General features: G+C 37.1%; 2 protein-coding genes across 2 annotated transcripts; one reads left to right on the top strand and one right to left on the bottom strand.

The window, feature by feature from the left end:
- Positions 1-1,583: 1,583 nt before the first annotated feature.
- On the top strand, positions 1,584-15,612 carry LOC139191191 (uncharacterized). The gene is made up of 3 exons (XM_070811762.1): positions 1,584-2,325; positions 3,217-3,277; positions 14,943-15,612. The coding sequence occupies exons 1-3, from the start codon at positions 1,584-1,586 to the stop codon at positions 15,610-15,612; spliced, it is 1,473 nt and encodes a 490-aa protein (XP_070667863.1).
- Positions 15,613-17,706: 2,094 nt separating this feature from the next.
- LOC114821007 (cytochrome P450 86A22-like) lies at positions 17,707-20,072 on the bottom strand. Its single transcript, XM_029092575.2, has one exon. The coding sequence runs from the start codon at positions 19,566-19,568 to the stop codon at positions 17,964-17,966; it is 1,605 nt and encodes a 534-aa protein (XP_028948408.1). The 5' UTR covers positions 19,569-20,072; the 3' UTR covers positions 17,707-17,963.
- Between the last annotated feature and the right edge of the window lie 1,494 nt (positions 20,073-21,566).

Raw genomic sequence — 21,566 nt, forward strand, 5'->3', positions numbered from 1 at the left:
CACGAAATAAGTTGAATTTTTTTTTCGTATAGTTACTCTTTCTGTATGATGATAATACTTGCTTCGTATACTATTCACTATTATTGCGGTCTCAATAAAAGTCCGGGCTTCCAACCTGGTGAAAAGAAAAAGAGTGTCACGCACCAAAACAAGCAAATTTAACTATAGCTTTTAAAGTTGTCATTTAGTATTATGGTCTAGTAGTATTCCTCTTCACTTGTAAGTAAGAGGTCTTAAATTTAATTCTCGACAAAAGCAAATTTGAATCATATTATTATGGCTAGCCCAGAATGAGGTTGAGCCAACTCCTCACATAGATAATATCGTTTGTCAAAAAAGAAAAAAAAAATACTGTATCTTCTAAAGCTAAATCTAGTCATATCCGGGGCTACTCAACTGTAAGTTTAGCTTAATCCTGATCCTCCGTAGTTTGATATAATTTTCACTTTTGTCCCCTTTCATTTCAACTTCCACAATTTATAAAGTTGGCTGTTAGCAATCAAGTCAAGTGTATTAGAAAAATAGACACAGTGAGCACGTTTGGATTGATTGCAAATATTTTCTTCGTCCCAATTACCCTAACGTATCTTTAACTACTACCTTAAGGATTAAGATACTAATTAAAAATAAATTACGGCTTATCCAAAAAAAATAAATAAATAAATTACGGCTGAATGTCTATTACTTAATGCTGCATTGTTATTAGTTCATGACATGTCATTGGGTAACAAGTCGAGGCTTAAGATACTAAACTTTCCACTGCTCTCGACCTTTGGGATGCGACTGGGAATTACGACACAACCATGCGAAAACAAGTCGAGGCAGACCCTGCTCATCCGCAAAATTCACCACATGTTAAGACAATGCCTGCTAAGAAGACGAAAAAAAACACAATCAGTAGTGTTATCAGAACCTCTGGGACGTTGGAAAGTCAAGAAGAAGTTGGCGGCAAGCAACCTGGAATACTACGCAAGGCTATCGATTCCAATAGATTTGGTTAGAAGCCATGTTCTGCCTTACTTGGGCAACAAGTTTGTCAACAGGGTTGAGACCGAAACAGGCTTTGGAGTTACGATTCACGACTGCTACATTGAGTGTTCTTTCTTTCTCTTGCCTATCAATTCCGCTGCATTACATTCTTCTCTTTGAGATAAACATCTCCAAAGTAGTGAAGTCTTTTTAAGCCCCAACAAAGTGGTATCAGAGCTATGGCTAGCAACGCTATGGCAGCCTTCCAAGTTCCAGTGCTCGACAACAACAACTTCGATAATTGGAGTATCAAAATGAAGGTCCTTTTGGGAGCACACGATGTATGGGAAGTCGTGGAGAAAGGCTACACTGAGCCAGAAGATGAAGCTACTATGTCCCAACCCTAGAATGAGAGTTTGAAAGATTCAAGAAAGAGAGACAAGAAGGCTCTCTACCTCATCTACCAAGCATTAGATGACAATGGCTTTGAGAAGGTCTCAAGTGCAACCTCTGCCAAGCAAGCATGGGAGAAGCTTCAAATCTCTTACAAAGGAGTCGAACAAGTGAAAAAGGTTCGTCTTCAAGTATTAAGAGGTGAGTTCAAATCTCTACAAATGAAAGGGTCTAAATCAATCTCTGATTATTTCTCAAGAGTCCTAGCCGCTTCCAATCAATTAAAAAGAAACGGAGAAAAGTTAGAAGATGTTAGAATTACGGAGAAAATACTACGCTCGTTGGACCCCAAGTTCAAGCACATGACGATTGAAGAAACTAAAAACTTGGAAGAAATTAGTATAGAGCAATTAATGGGTTCGCTACAAGCATATGAAGAGAAACGTAAGAAGAGGCAAAGGAATGATGAGCAGCTCCTCAAGACACATGTCCAGCCAAAGAAGAAAGAAGAAAGCTTGGACAACAAGAGAAGCAAGTACAAAAGAAGTCGTGGTCGTGGACATGGATGTGGACGTGGTTTGAACTTCAACAACCATAGCAACTACGAAGGAGGAGGAAGCTCAACAAAAGGTCGTGGAAGAGGACGCTCAAACTTGAGGTATGAAAAATCTCAAGTTCAATGCTACAATTGTCAAAAGTTTGGGCATTATGCTTGGGAATGTAGAGCTTCTAGCAACAAGCTTGATGAGAAGGTCAATTATGTGAAAGAAGAGAAAGAAGATAATGGTGTTGTGCTACTAGCATGCAAGAACAATGATGGAGACCAAGACTATACATGGTACCTTGACACCGGCGCCAGCAACCACATGTGCGGAAAAAGAAGCATGTTCGTAAAGCTCAATGAATCAGTGAGTGGCAACGTTTCTTTTGGAGACGAATCCAAAATACCCGTCAAAGGAAAAGGTAACATCCTAATTCCCCTGAAAAATGGCGGTCACCAATTAATTTCAAATGTCTACTAAGTGCCCAATATGAAAAGCAACATTTTAAGCTTAGGACAACTCTTAGAAAAAGGTTATGATATTCACAAGAAAAATTATAGCCTTTTTCTTAGAGATGACAAAGGAAGATTAATTGCCAAGGTGAAAATGTCAAAGAATAGGATGTTTCCCTTGAATATTCAAAATGATGTTGCAAAGTGCCTCAAAACATGTTAACAAAACATGTTACAAAGACACATCATGGCTTTGGCATCTTCGTTTTGGGCATCTTAACTTTGGGGGACTAGAGTTATTGTCCAAGAAGGAGATGGTGAGAGGCTTACCATGCATCAGTCGCCCTGATCAAGCTTGCGAATGATGTTTACTTGGGAAACAGTTCAGGAAAAGCTTTCCAAATGAGTCGACCATAAGAGCCCAGAAGCCACTCGAGCTCATTCACACCGATGTGTGCGGTCCAATAAAACCAAGCTCTTTGGGTAAAAATAATTATTTCTTTCTCTTCATTGATGATTTTTCAAGGAAAACCTGGGTATATTTCTTGAAGCATAAATCAGAGGTAATTGGAGCATTCAAGAAGTTCAAAGCTATTGTAGAGAAAGAAAGTGGTTGCAAGATCAAAGCCATGAGATCTGATTGAGGAAGAGAATTCACTTCGAAGGAATTTCAAGAATTTTGTGAAGCCAATGGAATTCGCCGACCTTTGACAGTTCCAAGATCCCCTCAACAAAATGGTGTGGTGGAAAGAAAAAATCGAACCATCCTCGACATGGCTCGAAGCATGCTCAAAAGTAAGAGATTGCCTAAGGAGTTATAGGCAGAAGCTGTAGCATGTGCTGTCTACCTATCCAATCAGTCTCCAACAAGAAGTGTGTGGGGAAAGACTCCGCAAGAAGCATGGAGTGGAAGAAAACCAGGTATCTCTCATCTAAGAGTTTTTTGAAGCATAGCCCATGTACATGTACCAGACGAGAGGAGAACCAAACTCGACGATAAAAGTGAAAAGTTCATCTTCATCGGCTATTGTTGGAAATGTGCCCTAAAACCAATCATATGATGATACTTTACGGACATTTCAAATGTTAAACTAATCTAGTTTAACATATAAAGGGCAAAGATTATTGTTTGAGCCGTCTCATATAAATGTTATATGCTTAAACGATAAAGTCCAAGGAATATGTGATTGGGAGAATGCAATCTAATGAAGTTAGATTAATGAGACCATTCTTTCGTAGACACATCCTAAATGTTCCTGATCATAGGATTACCAATTGGGCATTGACAGTCCGTTAAGATCAGTACGTACTGTGTCTTCTCTCAGGGAGAGTGACTAGTCTCGAGTCATTGGTGTGTGTGACATCAAGACAAGTACGTAGGTGCTCAATAAGAGAATGAGTTCACTGAACGTGATCAACGAAGAGTTCTTATATTCCATGTCACATGAGAACTCATGGTTGGGATAATGCAAAGTAGTCCTTTGACCTGAGGCATCACAGTTGTCTTGTGGTTAAGTCCTTAATCTTTGATTATGTCTAATTCACCCCCTAGGGGTGTCACGGCATCGTTGGGGTTAAGCCACTTAGCTATGGAGACAAGTAAATGCGCAACAAGGGATCTCTAACCTTCAAACAGTTGAGGGAGAATACTTTATGATATGATTTGGAATCTCTGGCCAGAGTATGAATGAGATTGGGGAATGCGTTCCAAATCACATTCAAGGAAATCATATAAGCAAATGAATCACATTGGATAGTAGACATGAATAAATAAACTATCATACCAAACAATGTGGTCAAGAGTATTAGATTAGAGAAGGACCGTATTGCATTTGTAATCCCGAACTGAATAGGTTCTCTAACCTCTTCTGATTAGCTTGGGTAACCATGACATGCTGCTAGGCGTCAACCATGGTTTGTGGAAGCCCTATACGTGTATAACCACTAAAGGGAGAATTGAAAATTGTTTCAATTCACAATCGATGTAAAATTGTTTTAATCGCCCACTGCCTCGCTAAAAGGAACCTAATGGATCGCACACCGTAAAAGGTAGAGATTGGAGATTAAACGGAAATGAGTAAGAATGATTAAATGGTTTAATCATTTAATTTATGGCAAGGATTAATTAATATGTTAATTAATCAAACGAATAAGTTCGTTAAAGACCTCGGGATAGTTTTGGACCTTAAGGCCCAATGGGCTTCGAACGTCAAGCCCATTGACTTAAGTTGTATGACAACTTAATGAATAAAGATTCACAAAGGCCCAAAAGCCCAAAATTCCCAAGGTAGGCCGGCCATGAAGATGAATTAGGGTTGTTTGGTTATTTAGGTCACTTAAAGAAGTGACTATATAAATGACTTTATAACAAAATATTCAAAAAAAAAAATGTGATTAAGGGTTTATTTTGGGTGAAAATGGGTGAGAATTGTCTCTCCATTTTCTCTCTAAAGAGGCCAACACCTTGGAGGATTGATGCGAGAATTTCTTGACACACAAATTAAACCCTCTTTTTGACAATTGTAGTATAGATGTAAGTAGGGTATCGTTCTAGGCCGGGGATTAGGAGGGATTGCTAATCTATTCTAAATTAATTTAAAAATATTAAACAAGACTCAAGGACACAAAACTAGGCTAAAAACTCTAATAACTCGAAACACACTTAAAATGACTCAAAATAATGAAAACAATTAAATTAAACACTAGGAACTGAAATGGACGGAAATTAAATTAAAAGACTAACAATAAAGAAAACTAAATAAATAATATAATTTAATAATGGATGGGTGTTTGGTTTTGATGAAAAATAAATTAAACTTAATTAAATTACAGAATTGACAAAAACATGAAATTAAGGTGAAATGATAAATGACGGACTAGCTAGAGGGTTCTTCTCCACACATGACACATATGCAACCTAAATTGATTTTCAGTTGTTCTTTCAATAAATTGTGAATCTCAATACTCCAGATTAACCGTGAACAGCACTTTTTTAATCTTCAAGTTTTCCTTAAGTTATTGAATTGGACGGAAAAACGCATACAACAATTCAAAACATTCTTCAAAAGTCCCCTACGTGAAAAGCACAATAGCGATACAATCAAAGATCATTAAACTTTGTGAAAACTATAAGCATTGACGAGGCATTCGTAACTATGAAAAGCATGATACTCTTGCCAAGAATTTACTTAACGTGATTGTGACTAGCAACCTTTACTACTTGTGAAAATAAGTTCATAACGATTAGGTGAAATTCACTTATATTCTAGCATCAAATTCATGCATGTAAATTAAGCGTGCACTCTCAACCAACATACACAAATCAGTTTTTATACGAACGGATAAGTAAATTGAAATCACAACTTATGAAATCACAACCGAAGGTAATCAATTCATATTACAGATATAATCATGGCTTTGAATTAACCTCTAGCCAAAATCAATTTATTTACACATTATTAAAAATAGAAATAAAATAGAAGTTTTAGAAAGATTTAACCGAGAGAGAGAAGGCTTGCAGCTTCTGTCCACCTGACGTTGTCTCTGTCCTCCTCCCATCCGCGCTACTCTCTCTTCTAACCTCTCTGACCTCCCTCTATTTTCTTTCTATTTTCTGTCCCTCACGCTGCCCAAAGGCAGCTTTCTGCTCTCCAATTCCTGTTCCGTGTGCTTTTCTTCACACGCTGCCAAGGCAGCCCTCTCTCCTTTGTTCTCTCCACTCTCACGCTGCCCAAAAGGGCAGCTCCCTGTGCTCACCCTGTCCCTTGCGTCTCTGCGAGCTGCCCAAAGGCAGCTCCCCCTTTTTCTTCTCGTTTCTCCCCCAAGACCGCCCCCTTATATCTCCTGCTTCTGACAGTCTCCCCGCGCTGGCACTGAAGCTTTGCTGCTTCTCTCTGACCTCGCTGCCCTCTCGTGTTCTCTCCAGCTGCAAAGGCAGCTTTTGGTTCTTTTTTTATTCCTTTCTTCACCCTCCCACGATGTAAACCAGCTGTTCCGTCTGTTGCCTTAAACAAAAGGCAATGATTTCTTTTCAAAGCCCCCAAGGCCACCAGTGGAAACCCCATCATTGATGTCCCCCGTGCTCTCCACTTTCTTCTCTAATTTCTTTGCTATTTTCTGCAAATTAAGTGGAATCCCCACTTTTCTGGCAAAGCCACGCACCTTTATTTTCATTTAGTTTCTAGCAGCCTCACGTAGCAGAAAAATAAGTTCTTTTAATCATGTTACTCCTACAAACACAAAATATCAAAAGTATCATAAATACTTAAAGCTTCCAACTAAATTAGACAAGAGAAGACATATAAAAGGATGAAATATAAAGTTTAAATATTGGTTTATCATTTAGCGTCACAATGGATTAGCAATATTGTAATTTAAATTTGCTTTTGACGAATTTATTACATAAAATTTAACTTGTTCTATTTTTATTTTCTTTGCATAACAAATCCTATAAACACAAAAATAACGTAAATAGCTCAAAAATATAAAGAACTAACTAAGAAAAGACGGGTAAATTTGAAGTAAAAATATATATAAATATGATCCGATCAAGGATACATCTAGCAATCCTACTACTCCAAGGTCACTCATTTCTTCTACAATCTAACCTTGGTGAAGAGACTTAGAGGTTCTCAATTTTGGGAACTTGGAGAACCTATTCTTCCATCCAAATCCATGGATCTAAGAAGCAAGGAATGAAGGCCCTATCTCTTTGGGTGATTAGCCTTTGCTTATGCAAAGAGGAATCTACAAAGGTATTAATTTCAACTCACTTTGTTTTGAGTTGATTATTGGTTCAACAATCTACTAGGCTTTGAATTTCATGGTAATGTTTTGTTTTTGAGTGCATACAAGCATGATTCCGCCTTTTAATTGTTAATTGCATGTTATATGATGTTGCTCAAATGAACATGTTTTTCAAAATAAATCCTTCAAGTGGTATCAGAGCCTAGGTCTAGTAGTTGGTGAATCCTTTTGGGTTTTGTAGTTCATAAGTTTATGATTTAAAAGTTGTAATTGTTACAAGCTTTATTCTTGCTTCTTTGAATGTAAATTTTGTTTGAAAATTTGCCATCTCAAATGTTGTAGATGTAGTTCATATGAGCATGAATATTGGAGCTAAAATTTGGTGTCATGATTTTGGGGATTTTCGGCCAAATCCAAAGGGTGATTTTTTGGGTTCATGTTTGTCTTGTTAAAATGGTTTTAAGGTGACTTTTGGAACCCCTAAGTACCCTAGGATGTTAGCCTCATTTTGAATGATAAAAATTTGAGTTTTATTGCATGAAAACATTCATGGAGCTCTTATGGGTTTTCATGGATGTTCTTCATATGTTCTTGATGTTCTTGCCAAGAACACAAAGGTTTGTGTTTTGATTCAAAGTTTTGATTTATTTCATAAAGTTTATGATATATGTTTTTCAAATGATTTATCATGTATTTAAAGTGTTAAATATTTGTATAAATGATGATGGAAACATCAATCATCAAAACATATATTATTTTTATGAAAGGTGAAAGCACTACTTGATTGTTTTTGACAAAACTAATAAATCAAAACACTCACCACTCCTTTTTATCCCTAAAAACCGGCCACCCTAATAAAATAGGGTAATTTTGGGGCTTTTATGCAATTACATAAAGTTTTGATACTTTTGTGTATTTGTACTTTGACCCGAAAGTTTACGTTTTGACGTTAAGGCCTAAAAACGCTAAAGGACAAATTGTTTTGCTCCTTTAATGAAGTTTTTGAATTTATTTAAATTTTGGGTTCTAGTTGTATTTACATGAAGTAGTGACTTTTGTGTTTTTACAAAGTGACCCCAAAAGTTTATGTTTTCGCAATATGGCCCAAAAAGTTGTGGTTATTGCATGATGGCCCAAATAGGATGAGAACAAAATTGTTTTGTCTCTTTAAATGAGAATTGGATTTTCATTTTGTTTAGCTCCACTTAAATCAATTTTATGGATACAAAAACCAAATGAAAATGTTGCATTCAATTAATTAGTTAAAGCGTTAATTAATTAAAGGATGATTATGAACCTAAGCCTAATATAATTGAGCTATGTGAAAGGCGTTTCAAATTTGTTTGAACCATGGGAATGTGTAGATTTGATTTTGGTTGTAATTTGATTTGATCAAATGTTGTAAAAGGGCATAAGTCCTTCTTTACTTTAAGGTAATTTGTTTTATGCAAATGTTGTAATGAGCATAAGCTCATCCTTTACTTTGAAGTATTTCTTTCTTGCTTTATATGATATGCATGAAAATGAAGTAATTGGGTCCAACGCCCCTAAGACAACACGCCTTAATGTGATTAAACGCGTAACTAAAATCAATCTCCATCCCTAGACCGAGATTCAACACAAGGCTCGTGTTGAATCTAAACAAAGGTTCATAGTCATCCTAAGGCCCTAAGGCAACTATATAGTCCATCAAATGAATGCAAACCTTATGTTAGTAGTAACATATACTCTTGCTTTAAAAACCGTTTTAAAAGCATAGTGGGAGTATTATGTACAACTAAAACAATCATATGGACCAATAGTTGTAATAGGACCAAAATTGTTTTAATAGAGATTAAAATGTATATTGATATGTGATGAGACCTAAAACCCTCAACCAAACCAATATTAAGTTGAAAGCGTGAGAGTGCTTAGAACATTCTTTCGTGGCCTTCCACCATGGTAGTTCCAATCGTTTATGACTTGTACACCGGCTTCACCCTATCATGGGGAAGTACAAAGTGCATGCTTATACTCAGGAGGAGTCTATATACATATGATGAGGTGAGTGTAGGCAACGAGGATAGCTATATATCGTATCATCGTGAGGCTATTCTTGAACCCCTTCACGCACTAAGCATGGTGGGAAGAACTTAACTAAGTGCAATAGAACCAATATCATATCATTGTGAGGTTATATTCTCTAGAGGCCAAATAAGATGGGTACTTGCATTAGTTGCAAATGAGTAAGCGTACTCTCTCATTATTATTGTTGCTAGCCATATATCGTATCATCGTGAGGTGGGCTTGGTAATAGTGAGCCTCCCATAACCTACTAAGAGTTTCATCCAAAACTCTCGAATTCCAATGAGGGATATGGAATTTGCCAAAAATAGTGGGTGATGCTATTTGATTTAAAGACCCGAATCAAATGGCTTAAAATCAATCAATTTATATACGTTATGTATTTGTTTACCAATATATTTGCAAACGCTATCCAACACTTGACAAATAAAAGCCGAACGTTTAGTTTACGGACTTGGTACTACAAAACCATAGATTGTCTTTAATGGCTTGTAAATGTACCTAAGTAGCCTCATCCTCACAATCTTCCTATTGATAATGTATCATTAGAAGAATATGTTAGAATAGGTCTATCATAAAGAGGACAACACTTTTAATGTCATAATTCTTCAATTACAAATTGTTGTATGAAGAAATAAGAGTTGCTTTGAACAACCCTTAATCAATGCAAACACTTAGTGCTTGTTTCTTTGTTACATGAACAAGGAACTTGAGAAGAAAGCACAAAGGCTTGGACACTTAATGTGCCATGATTCTTCACTTCCAAATGTTGTATGAAGAAATGAGAGTTGCCTTGTACAACTCTTGAAAGTTTGTAATTATGTTTAGAACATAATGGTTGGTTGACAAAAATAGTCCATTAACATGGACTTATGATGATTTTGAATCATTGAGTGTTGAAGTGTTAAACCACTTAACGAGACGGAAACTAGGCAAGGACTTCACCTTTGTTTCCCCTATCCTAATGGTTCACTAAGTTTATGGTAAACTATGTAGTGAACAATAACCACATACTCTCCAAATTGTTTGATGTGTATAACACAATTGAAAAAGGTTTCAAGAGAGATAGTGGGAGTTTAGGGACCATGACTAATGTAGTCAAAGGTGAAAGTCAAATAAAGAAGATAAATAACTCCAAGGGAACAAACTTTCTTTATGAAAGGATGGACATTGGAAGGGGTATTTGCAAGAAATGTCTTGCAAGTGTCAAGAACACACCTTTCGAAGGTGTTGTAAAATGTTCTTGAAAAGTTCAAAACAGTTGGTTCTTCTACTTGAATGCATGATTTCGTATTAGTAACTATGTTTTACAAATCGTTGTAAAAGTGTGACTAATAAGAAGTAGAAGATATATGAGAGAAGAAAAGGTGCTTCACATACGGAACGTGAATAAGATATAGATCTCTGCGAAAGCAGATAGTACTTACTTCCTCATATGAACTACCAAAGAAATTGGATTATAGTAATCTAATTGATTGTCTCTATAGTAGAGATAATATGGTAGTGTTAACTGTTTAGAAAATAATGATGCTTAAAACCCAAAAGGTTGCAAGGTAGTGACTAATCCCAACTAAAGTTGTGATACCTCTAAAAACATAAATTACGAGTTGGTCATAGATGGACGCTTTGGATCGTTAGATCCGGATCCAATACCTTCTTGTTAAAATTGTATGGAGGCGAAATGTTCGAATCTTTATTCTTTTGGAAAGAAGAAAGAATCACAAAGTTGTTGAGGTTAATTCACTTAGATGTTAGTGGCACTTGTCCACAACATAATACTACTCATGTTATATGACATTCACCGAAGATCACTCTCGGTTGGACTATAGTTTATTTTGAATAAACACAAGTCCGAATACTTTGCAAAAGGTTTCAAAGAATTCAAGAAATGTAAATAGATGAGTAAGATATCTAAAGTATTTACCTCCTTAGATTTGATCCAAGGAAAGGTAACACTTTAGATGAGTTTCCTTGAAAGATATCAAGGAAAATAGCATCATAAGATAATGTATTTCTCCATTAGGAGAAGAACGAACTCGAATAAGATTTAGTTCGTTAAATGTTATCTATTACCCATATATAGGATATATACTTCTAAAACAATATGATTGTCAATGAGAAGATCTTCCAATATTTTCATGACTCCATAAGATGTAGTTGGAAAAGAAAGACAAATCTTAAGCATGTTAAAGATTTGGGGTTGTGTGCTAATAAGCAATATTCGTTTGATAACAATCTTGTAGGATATCCTTAAAATAACTTTTGGATATCGCTTCTATAAACCAACTAACAAATGTTGTTTTGTTGGGAAGTTCATTGTAATCCTACAATGTGATTTGCCTAAAAGCAAATGAACGAGAGATAGAACTCAAAGAATGGGTTCTTTGAGAGACAAGATAGTAATCAACAAATATAACAACCTAGTTCCTATACCACAAGCTCCAAGGTAGTCGATAAGAATGAAAATCCTTATGACTACATTGAGTGCATATACGATATATACTCAAGGAAATGGTAAAGTACCATTTGACTCGAAATAATGAAACCTTCATAGCTAATTGGTAGCTTAAGGTAACTACAATCAAAGAGAATGGTTGACTTTGAAGAAACCATCTTTGAGGTAGGCTTGGTTTCAATTAATTCGAAGATTGCTAGCTACAACTAAAATGGTGATTCAATGTTTTGACATAATATGGGTTTCCGAAACCATTATTAAGATAGTCTTGATAATATATGTCCAAAACTATAAATCACAAGACATGTAAGTTGTAGAGATCCATCCATCATGGATCATAGCAAGTTAGTGGGAGCTATTTGCATTTTATGAGGAAAAATGATCAAATCGTTTGATTTCTCATCAAGATGTAAATGAATCTTTTGTTTACGAGTTTTACAAAAGATTAGTGGGAGTTAATCATGTTCCTAAAATTTAAAATATATATGATATATTAATTTTGGAAATGAAATGAATTCTTCTTCGTTAAAGTTATGACTTTAATACATTATATGAAGATAGAATGTATATGGGAGATATAGTCTATATACATGGGATGGAAATCTATAATGATATATTTCATGATATAATTGGATTATATCAATCCCTAATAATAGACAATGGATGCTAGGAAGTTTCTCATATGATGATAAACTTCAATAAGAAGGACGATTCTAGTGAGACTAGCAAGTTGCCCTTCTCAAAGGGAACGTACCATTTTGACTCCCATAGAAATAATGCGTAAATTGAATCCTTTATGCATAAGCAGAAAGGTGATTTATGTATTTCATATTGTATGAAAAACATTGATATGAGTTGTACCTAGAACGGTACAAGACGATATCAGTGCAAGCCCAGGATCAGAACCGTGGCAACTGTCAAGTGAGTCCTTAAGTATTTAAGAAATACTTAAGGATAGATTCCTCAAAGAATGAGGAAGAATTAGAGTAACGTAATGGAAGCGTAAATGTATTAGATTATGAATCTAATTCATCATTGGATGTTTCTTCATTATGAATGAAGAGATAAACAAATATCTCTTTATTATGACTAAAGAGATATTTGGATGGAAACATTAAAGTAATGACTTTAGTGTGTTCCATTATGAATGCAAGATATATTGCCATATAGAAGTTTACAACAATGTTGTTTGGATGGGAAAGTTCATTTATGAACTCTCTATTCGATTCCAACCAGAAAGTGTATGACACTAATGGGGCGATAGCTCAAGCCTGGGAATCAAGGTCTCATCAAGATCCGAACACAAATGAGAGACTGAACCACATGATTGAGAATCATGTATAATGGTGACGTCGTTATTCTCAAGGTTACTTCTGTGGATAACACATATAGATATCCACTGTCTAAGGCCTACTATTCAGCCATTTATGAAATGACTACAGAAGAGGTATCATCAAGATGACCTAGCTGATTGGCTCTAGTGCAAGTGGGAGATTGTTGGAAATGTGCCCTAAAACCAATCATATGATGATACTTTACGGACATTTCAAATGTTAAACTAATCTAGTTTAACATATAAAGGGCAAAGATTATTGTTTGAGCCGTCTCATATAAATGTTATATGCTTAAACGATAAAGTCCAAGGAATATGTGATTGGGAGAATGCAATCTAATGAAGTTAGATTAATGAGACCATTCTTTCGTAGACACATCCTAAATGTTCCTGATCATAGGATTACCAATTGGGCATTGACAGTCCGTTAAGATCAGTACGTACTGTGTCTTCTCTCAGGGAGAGTGACTAGTCTCGAGTCATTGGTGTGTGTGACATCAAGACAAGTACGTAGGTGCTCAATAAGAGAATGAGTTCACTGAACGTGATCAACGAAGAGTTCTTATATTCCATGTCACATGAGAACTCATGGTTGGGATAATGCAAAGTAGTCCTTTGACCTGAGGCATCACAGTTGTCTTGTGGTTAAGTCCTTAATCTTTGATTATGTCTAATTCACCCCCTAGGGGTGTCACGGCATCGTTGGGGTTAAGCCACTTAGCTATGGAGACAAGTAAATGCGCAACAAGGGATCTCTAACCTTCAAACAGTTGAGGGAGAATACTTTATGATATGATTTGGAATCTCTAGCCAGAGTATGAATGAGATTGGGGAATGCGTTCCAAATCACATTCAAGGAAATCATATAAGCAAATGAATCACATTGGATAGTAGACATGAATAAATAAACTATCATACCAAACAATGTGGTCAAGAGTATTAGATTAGAGAAGGACCGTATTGCATTTGTAATCCCGAACTGAATAGGTTCTCTAACCTCTTCTGATTAGCTTGGGTAACCATGACATGCTGCTAGGCGTCAACCATGGTTTGTGGAAGCCCTATACGTGTATAACCACTAAAGGGAGAATTGAAAATTGTTTCAATTCACAATCGATGTAAAATTGTTTTAATCGCCCACTGCCTCGCTAAAAGGAACCTAATGGATCGCACACCGTAAAAGGTAGAGATTGGAGATTAAACGGAAATGAGTAAGAATGATTAAATGGTTTAATCATTTAATTTATGGCAAGGATTAATTAATATGTTAATTAATCAAACGAATAAGTTCGTTAAAGACCTCGGGATAGTTTTGGACCTTAAGGCCCAATGGGCTTCGAACGTCAAGCCCATTGACTTAAGTTGTATGACAACTTAATGAATAAAGATTCACAAAGGCCCAAAAGCCCAAAATTCCCAAGGTAGGCCGGCCATGAAGATGAATTAGGGTTGTTTGGTTATTTAGGTCACTTAAAGAAGTGACTATATAAATGACTTTATAACAAAATATTCAAAAAAAAAAAATGTGATTAAGGGTTTATTTTGGGTGAAAATGGGTGAGAATTGTCTCTCCATTTTCTCTCTAAAGAGGCCAACACCTTGGAGGGTACATCTAGCAATCCTACTACTCCAAGGTCACTCATTTCTTCTACAATCTAACCTTGGTGAAGAGACTTAGAGGTTCTCAATTTTGGGAACTTGGAGAACCTATTCTTCCATCCAAATCCATGGATCTAAGAAGCAAGGAATGAAGGCCCTATCTCTTTGGGTGATTAGCCTTTGCTTATGCAAAGAGGAATCTACAAAGGTATTAATTTCAACTCACTTTGTTTTGAGTTGATTATTGGTTCAACAATCTACTAGGCTTTGAATTTCATGGTAATGTTTTGTTTTTGAGTGCATACAAGCATGATTCCGCCTTTTAATTGTTAATTGCATGCTATATGATGTTGCTCAAATGAACATGTTTTTCAAAATAAATCCTTCAGCTATGACTCAAATTCAAAAGGTTATAAACTGTATAAACCAAACAATGGGAAGACGGTGATCAGTCGAGACGTGACGTTTGATGAAGAAGGAGAATGGGATTTTGGCTCTCATGCAGGTGATCTTCACTTCTTTCCTCAGTTTGAAGAAGAGAATGAACAAGGGATGATGGAGCAAGCAAGAGAGGTTCAACAAGAATCCACTACTCCACCTGCTTCACCAACATCAACCAATCATGGTAATTCACTAGCATCATCAAGTGGGAGTCTAAATGAAAGAGAAGTACCACGCACAAGAAGTCTACGAGATCTCTATGAGGTAGCTAAAAGACTTGATAATCCTACACTTTTCTGTTTCTTTGCTGATTGTGAACCAATTGACTTCCAAGAAGCAGTGCAAGATACTAAGTGGAGGAAAGCAATGGATGAAGAAATTGAAGCAATCCAGAAGAACGATACATGGGAACTCGCTATTCTTCTGAAAGGACACAAAGCCATCGGAGTCAAGTGGGTGTATAAGACAAAGAAGAATGCCAACGGAGAGGTCGAAAGATACAAGGCGAGATTAGTGGCGAAAGGCTATAGTCAAAGTGCCGGAATCGACTATGATGAGGTATTTGCACCCGTTGTTCAGTTGGAAACTATACGATTACTAATTTCTTTGGCAGCTTAAAACAAATGGAAGATTCAACAAATGGATGTGAAGTCCGCTTTCCTAAATGGAGTCCTTGAAGAAGAAGTCTACATTCAGCAACCGTCAGGCTATGAAATCAAAGGGTATGAAGACAAAGTTCTGAAGCTGAAGAAAGCCCTCTATGGGTTAAAACAAGCGCCACGGGCATGGAATAGTTGCATCGACAAGTACTTCCAAGAAAACAACTTCATCAAGTGCCCTCATGAACATGCTCTTTACGTCAAAGTCAAAGATGGAGATATTCTAATTGTGTGCTTATATGTAGATGATCTAATCTTCACCGGAAGTAATCCAAGCATGTATGAAGAGTTCAAGAGAGTGATGACCAAAGAATTCGAGATGACCGACATCGGGCTGATGGCATACTACCTAGGCATTGAAGTCAAGCAGAACGAAGAAGGCATTTTCATCTCCCAAGAAAGCTACACAAATGAGATACTGAAAAAGTTCAAAATGGACAACTGCAAGCCCATAAGCACGCTAGTGGAGTGCGGAGTCAAACTAACTAATCATGACAAAGGAGAAAACGTAGATCCAACATTTTTCAAGAGTTTAGTTGGAAGCTTGCATTACTTGACATGCACAAGACCAAACATTCTCTATGCCGTCGGATTAGTCAATCACTACATGGAGAATCCCACAACTACACATTTGAAGACAGCCAAAAGAATTCTTCGATACCTTAAAGGTACTGTTAACTTTGGCTTGTTCTATTCAAGTTCTGATAACTACAAACTTGTTGGGTATAGCGACAGTGATTGGGCAGGAGATTCCGACGATAGAAAAGCCACTACTGAATTTGTGTTCTTCATGGGAGACACTGCATTCACATGGATGTCGAAGAAGCAACCGATTGTCACTCTCTCTACCTGCGAAGCTGAATACGTAGCTGCTACCTCATGTGTCTATCATGCAATCTGGCTGAGAAACTTGCTAAAAGAATTAAGCATGCCACGAGAAGAGCCAACAGAGATCTATGTCGACAACAAGTCTGCAATAGCTCTAGCAAAGAATCCAGTATTCCATGACAGGAGCAAACACATAGATACCCGCTATCATTACATAAGAGAGTGTATTGTAAGAAAGGATGTGCAAGTGGAATACGTGAAGTCTCAAGATCAAGTCACCGACATATTCACCAAGCCACTCAAACAAGAAGACTTTGTTAGATTGAGGAAATCAATCAGCGTCACAAGACAAGATTAAGGGGGGATGTTGAATTGTAATCTTGTCTTGGCCCAAAGATAATGGATCTAGCCCATGCACAAAGAAAGATCCATGCACATGCTAGAGAATTCTAGCAAAGTCCAAGTTGGTGGAAGAGTCTAGAAGAATGGTGAGGATTCCACCAACATACAAGATTAGTGTAGATAATTCTAGCATAGGAAGGTAGTGGAATTATCTAGATATATCTAGCATGATGTTTCCATGCTTCTCCAAGGTTCCATCCATGCCTATAAAAGGAGAAGGCATCCACACCATTTGTAATAACCAAGAGAGCAAGTAGTGAGAAGTGAGAAAAAGCAACAAAGCTTCTAAGAGTGTTTGAGTGTTTCCTCTTGTACTATGTTTGTGAGTGAATAAAAATCTTGTGTAATACATTGAGTGTTCTTTCTTTTTCTTGCCTATCAATTATGCTGCATTACATTATTCTTTGTGAGGTAAACATCTCCAAAGTAGTGAAGTCTTTTTAAGCCCCAACATTATGTTAATTAACTTTGTCAGACTCTCTGTAAAATACCCATTTTTGCCATTTCATGACTTTGTATAAAATTTCCATGAAGCACAACTGAGGAGGTTCTGTCTAAATCATCATGTTAATATGTCCTACCAGAAAAATTTCAGTCATCATGTTAATATTACCTACCAGAGCAATTAAGCACAAAAATTAAAATTTTCAAGAATAGTTTGGCCACTTAAATGTAAACGACACATAAAAAGTGAAAATATATCACTACTTGGTCACGTGATAGCATTATCATCACATTCGTCTACAATATGAGTACTTAGTAGATTAAATCACACTTATCTAATTAACTACACATATATAATAATGTAATGGTTATATACAAATTGACCAAAAAAGTAAATTGTGATTTATTTGCTAACAATACCACTACAAACATTATTTTGATTCAAGTCACTCTCCAATAAATATAGAATCACTCAAAATATAAGGTCCACAATTAACTGCCTTAATTTCTTCACTTTTTTTTTCTCCTTTATATACTAATACTATAAGATATAATTAATATTATAAACTATAAGAGCTATATGTGACAGTGACCTTAATTAAATATAAGGTCCACCATATTCATATGCCAGCCCTCTCAAACCACAATCTCAACATCTTTTCCCCATTGGTCCCCGTTGCCTATTTTTGCCAAAATAGGCATCAAATCCCTAGGGTGCACGTTAACCCTGAGGCCATACTTCATGAACAAAGTCAACGACATCTTCTGCTCCACCCGGTGGCCCGGCACCACCACGAGCCGGTGCCTTAGCAACACGGCCGCCGCAATCGACTTCATTTGCAAGTAAGCTAAATCCTTGCCCAAACAAATTCTTGGACCGGCATTGAAAGAAACAAACTTGTAAGAATCTTGTACCTCCATTTTTTTGCCATCCAAAGACAACCACCTCTCCGGCTTAAATTCTAGGCAATCTTCACCCCAAATGAACTTCATGCGACCGATCCCGTAAATCGAATATGTGACTGAAGAGCCTGCCGGAACAAATGTCCCACTCGGCAAAACGTCGTCATTGATTGTGTGCTTGGAGTCTTGTGGCACAGAAGGGTAAAGCCTTAGGGTCTCAGACAATGTTGCCTTAAGGTATGTCAATCGATCAACTTCTTCAAAGAATAGGGGCTCTTTCACCCATTTGGAAGTATCACTGCCACGTGTCTCCATCAGAACGGTGCAAATTTCAGAAAGGATTTTCTCCTCCACTTGTGGGTTTTGAATCACCAACCAAAAGAACCAACTCAGCGCAACCGATGACGTGTCACGTCCAGCTAGGATGAAATTGAGTGCTACCTCTTGAAGGAATTTGTCCGAGTAGGACTTTTTCTTCATGAACCGAGACAGCAAGTCATCATGTGGGGTCCCATTGCCACGACCTTGTTGTTGGCTTGCCAACTCGAGCTTACGCGCGTTGATGATACCGGATAGGTATTTATCAATGTGATGGAGGCTATGGTTCAAGCTGACTTCCATTCCGAGCCCAAGCCATTTTTTGATTTTCCATATGATTTCGGGCAAGATGAAGCGTTGCAACGTGGCTTCGGTGGCTCGATCGAAAGCATTCGCGAAGTCGTTTTCGGGAAGGCCCAGAGCTAGCGTTTGTGGATCCTTCCCGAATGCCAATCCGCATATGTTATCGAAAGTGAGCCGAAGCAAGAGGTCTTGAAGATCCACCGGCTTGGCTTCGTTTTGAGCCGCCTCAAGAACTGGGCAAAACCTAAGCTCGATGGCTCGGCTCACCCACCGAGCCATGGCTTGGCGGAGCGTTCGGGTGGTGAATTCCAGTGCCGCCGTCTTACGCTGGAACAGCCACGTGTCACCATCACTGTTGAAGATCCCATCGCCAAGCAGATCATGGAACACAGCTTGCCAGGTTGGACCCTTGGGGTAATTATCAAACCGAGTCTTCAAAATGTGCTCCAAGTTCTTGGGGTCGCAGGTGACAGTCACGAGCCCTTGCTTGCGCGCCAGGAATGGAATGGCGCAGGTGCAGGTCTGGTACGTGCCGCCGCACTGGCGGAGATTGTCGGCGATCCAGTCGTGCATCCGGTTCACGTTCTGTATGAGACCCGGGAGGCTACCCAACAGCGGCCAGACACGTGGACCGTACATTGACCGTGAGATCATCTTGAACCAAACTAAATACGCCGCTATGGCTGATAAGATCATTAGAGCCGTCGATGCCTCCATCTAAACCACTTCACTTCCCACTAATACAATAATTAACCCTAACCCAAGTAATTCAACTGATCAAGAAAAAATGTACGGAGAAGCAAGAACATGAAACCCGGATCGAAACCGAAACACGAAGGAAAACCCGGATCAGAATTATGAAGGGAAATCAATATGTTGCTGGCTAGGGTTTGGCAACAATGTGCATGATGAAGAAGAAGAACGTACAAGAACAAGAAGAAGGAGAGTGAGGCAATGAATAAAAGGAAAGGAAAAGGGAAATGAGACTTATAATACGAGAGAGGAAGAGAAAAAAGAGGGGGAAATAAATGGGAGGCTGAAAAAGCTGTTGGTTTTTCTTCTTCTTTCGTTTCAGTCTATTAATTTTCCTTCACTTTCTCAATTCTCTCTTATCATTCATGTACATATACGTACATATATTTATATATAAACCAGAAACTCAGACAAAATATATAATTAATGCTAGTAGAGGTCGTTGGCCATCCCTCCCTACGTGGAAGTTTTATAAGTTACAAGTGTGTAATATCCCTTATATTCCAATGGAAATGCAGATGAACAGAACCCTACATTATCAACTTTCTGTCGGTCTCTCTTTCTCTTTAGAGGACAATGGCAGCCATGGGTTTCTCACCTAATTTGGAGGAAAGTGATCCTTCATCTTAAATTTTGGCATTCAATGAAGGAGTGTGGGAGTTACTGAGAGTAGTTGAGTCAGCTGCATATTTTGTCTAATAATGTGTGTACTGTATGCATGTGTGAAGTGGAATGATGAATGAATAATACGATTCTTTGTGCTTATATGTAACTTTCATATATAACTTATGCTGATAAATACTTGAGCTACACGTATTTTGTCTGGATACAAATAAAACCTAGATAAAATTATACAACTACATAGTTTTCGACATAAGTGCAATATCATGGTGGAAAAACAGATAAGTAAAGATCATGATACAATAAGCCCTTGAGTTTAGCTCAAATAACTAGTGAGGGTTGATGAGAAAATTTGAAACGGGGTTAGGCTTAGGCATAAAATGATTCGGTTGCTTCTATTGTAATAAAAAATATTTCGGGTACAATATTAATATTATCGTGAGTATGGAAATTCATATAAAACTTTCATTTATCTATTTGGTGAGAATACGATATTTAGACTGAGAGGGTGGAGATTTAGTTAAGCCACTTAAAAGCATCTTCAATGGAAATGTCAAAAAAAATATGTCAAATGTAAATTTGAAGGCTTATGTGGCAGTATCAAAATTTCTTTTGCTCCAACCCATATGTTTTTCTTATTCAATCAATATTTGAGGATCCACTCTTCAAAACAAATAAATAAAATCTAAGTTTCATGATTTATAATTGACGCAGTACTACGACCCACACAACAAAACATTTAAAAAATAATTTTACATATCATTTTCTCATATGTCAAAATTTGCACCACACAATAAATATGTCAATCAACATAGGAGAGAGATATCGGTTGAAACTTCTATTTGCCTTCAAATTTTATTAGTGACATGTATAATTTTGCATCTCTTTTAAAAATCATCTTAAGTCAATCATATGCAGACATCAAACTCACCATCTACGTACATAAGCTTGTATTACTAGATTGTAATATTCCTGACAAATTTTTTTTCCTATAATTAGAAATTTAGAGTGGATCGCTGACGTGGGAATACTTTTGGGCGAGCTAACCACCACATTTATTTTGAGCAAACCAGCTTTTTCGGCGTCGCTTTTATCCCCAAGACAGTTGTTGCCATCAGTCCATAAACTTTGGCAAGAAAAGTCGCCCAATATGTTTTATCGTCCACTTTCGGGGCCACACTACGTTTCAGTGGCTTCATCCTCACGTTATCATAATATATGAGACCAGATAATTCTTAGAAAGTTTAATGCAAAATTTTGTCCCTAAACTGAGGTAATAGTTACTATGTAGAATTGGGCTATCCACATAATTAACCAAATAAATTGTGACTTGAAAGAAAT

The sequence above is a fragment of the Malus domestica genome, chromosome 14, assembly GCF_042453785.1.
Source record: "Malus domestica chromosome 14, GDT2T_hap1".
Classification (NCBI taxonomy): domain Eukaryota; kingdom Viridiplantae; phylum Streptophyta; class Magnoliopsida; order Rosales; family Rosaceae; genus Malus; species Malus domestica.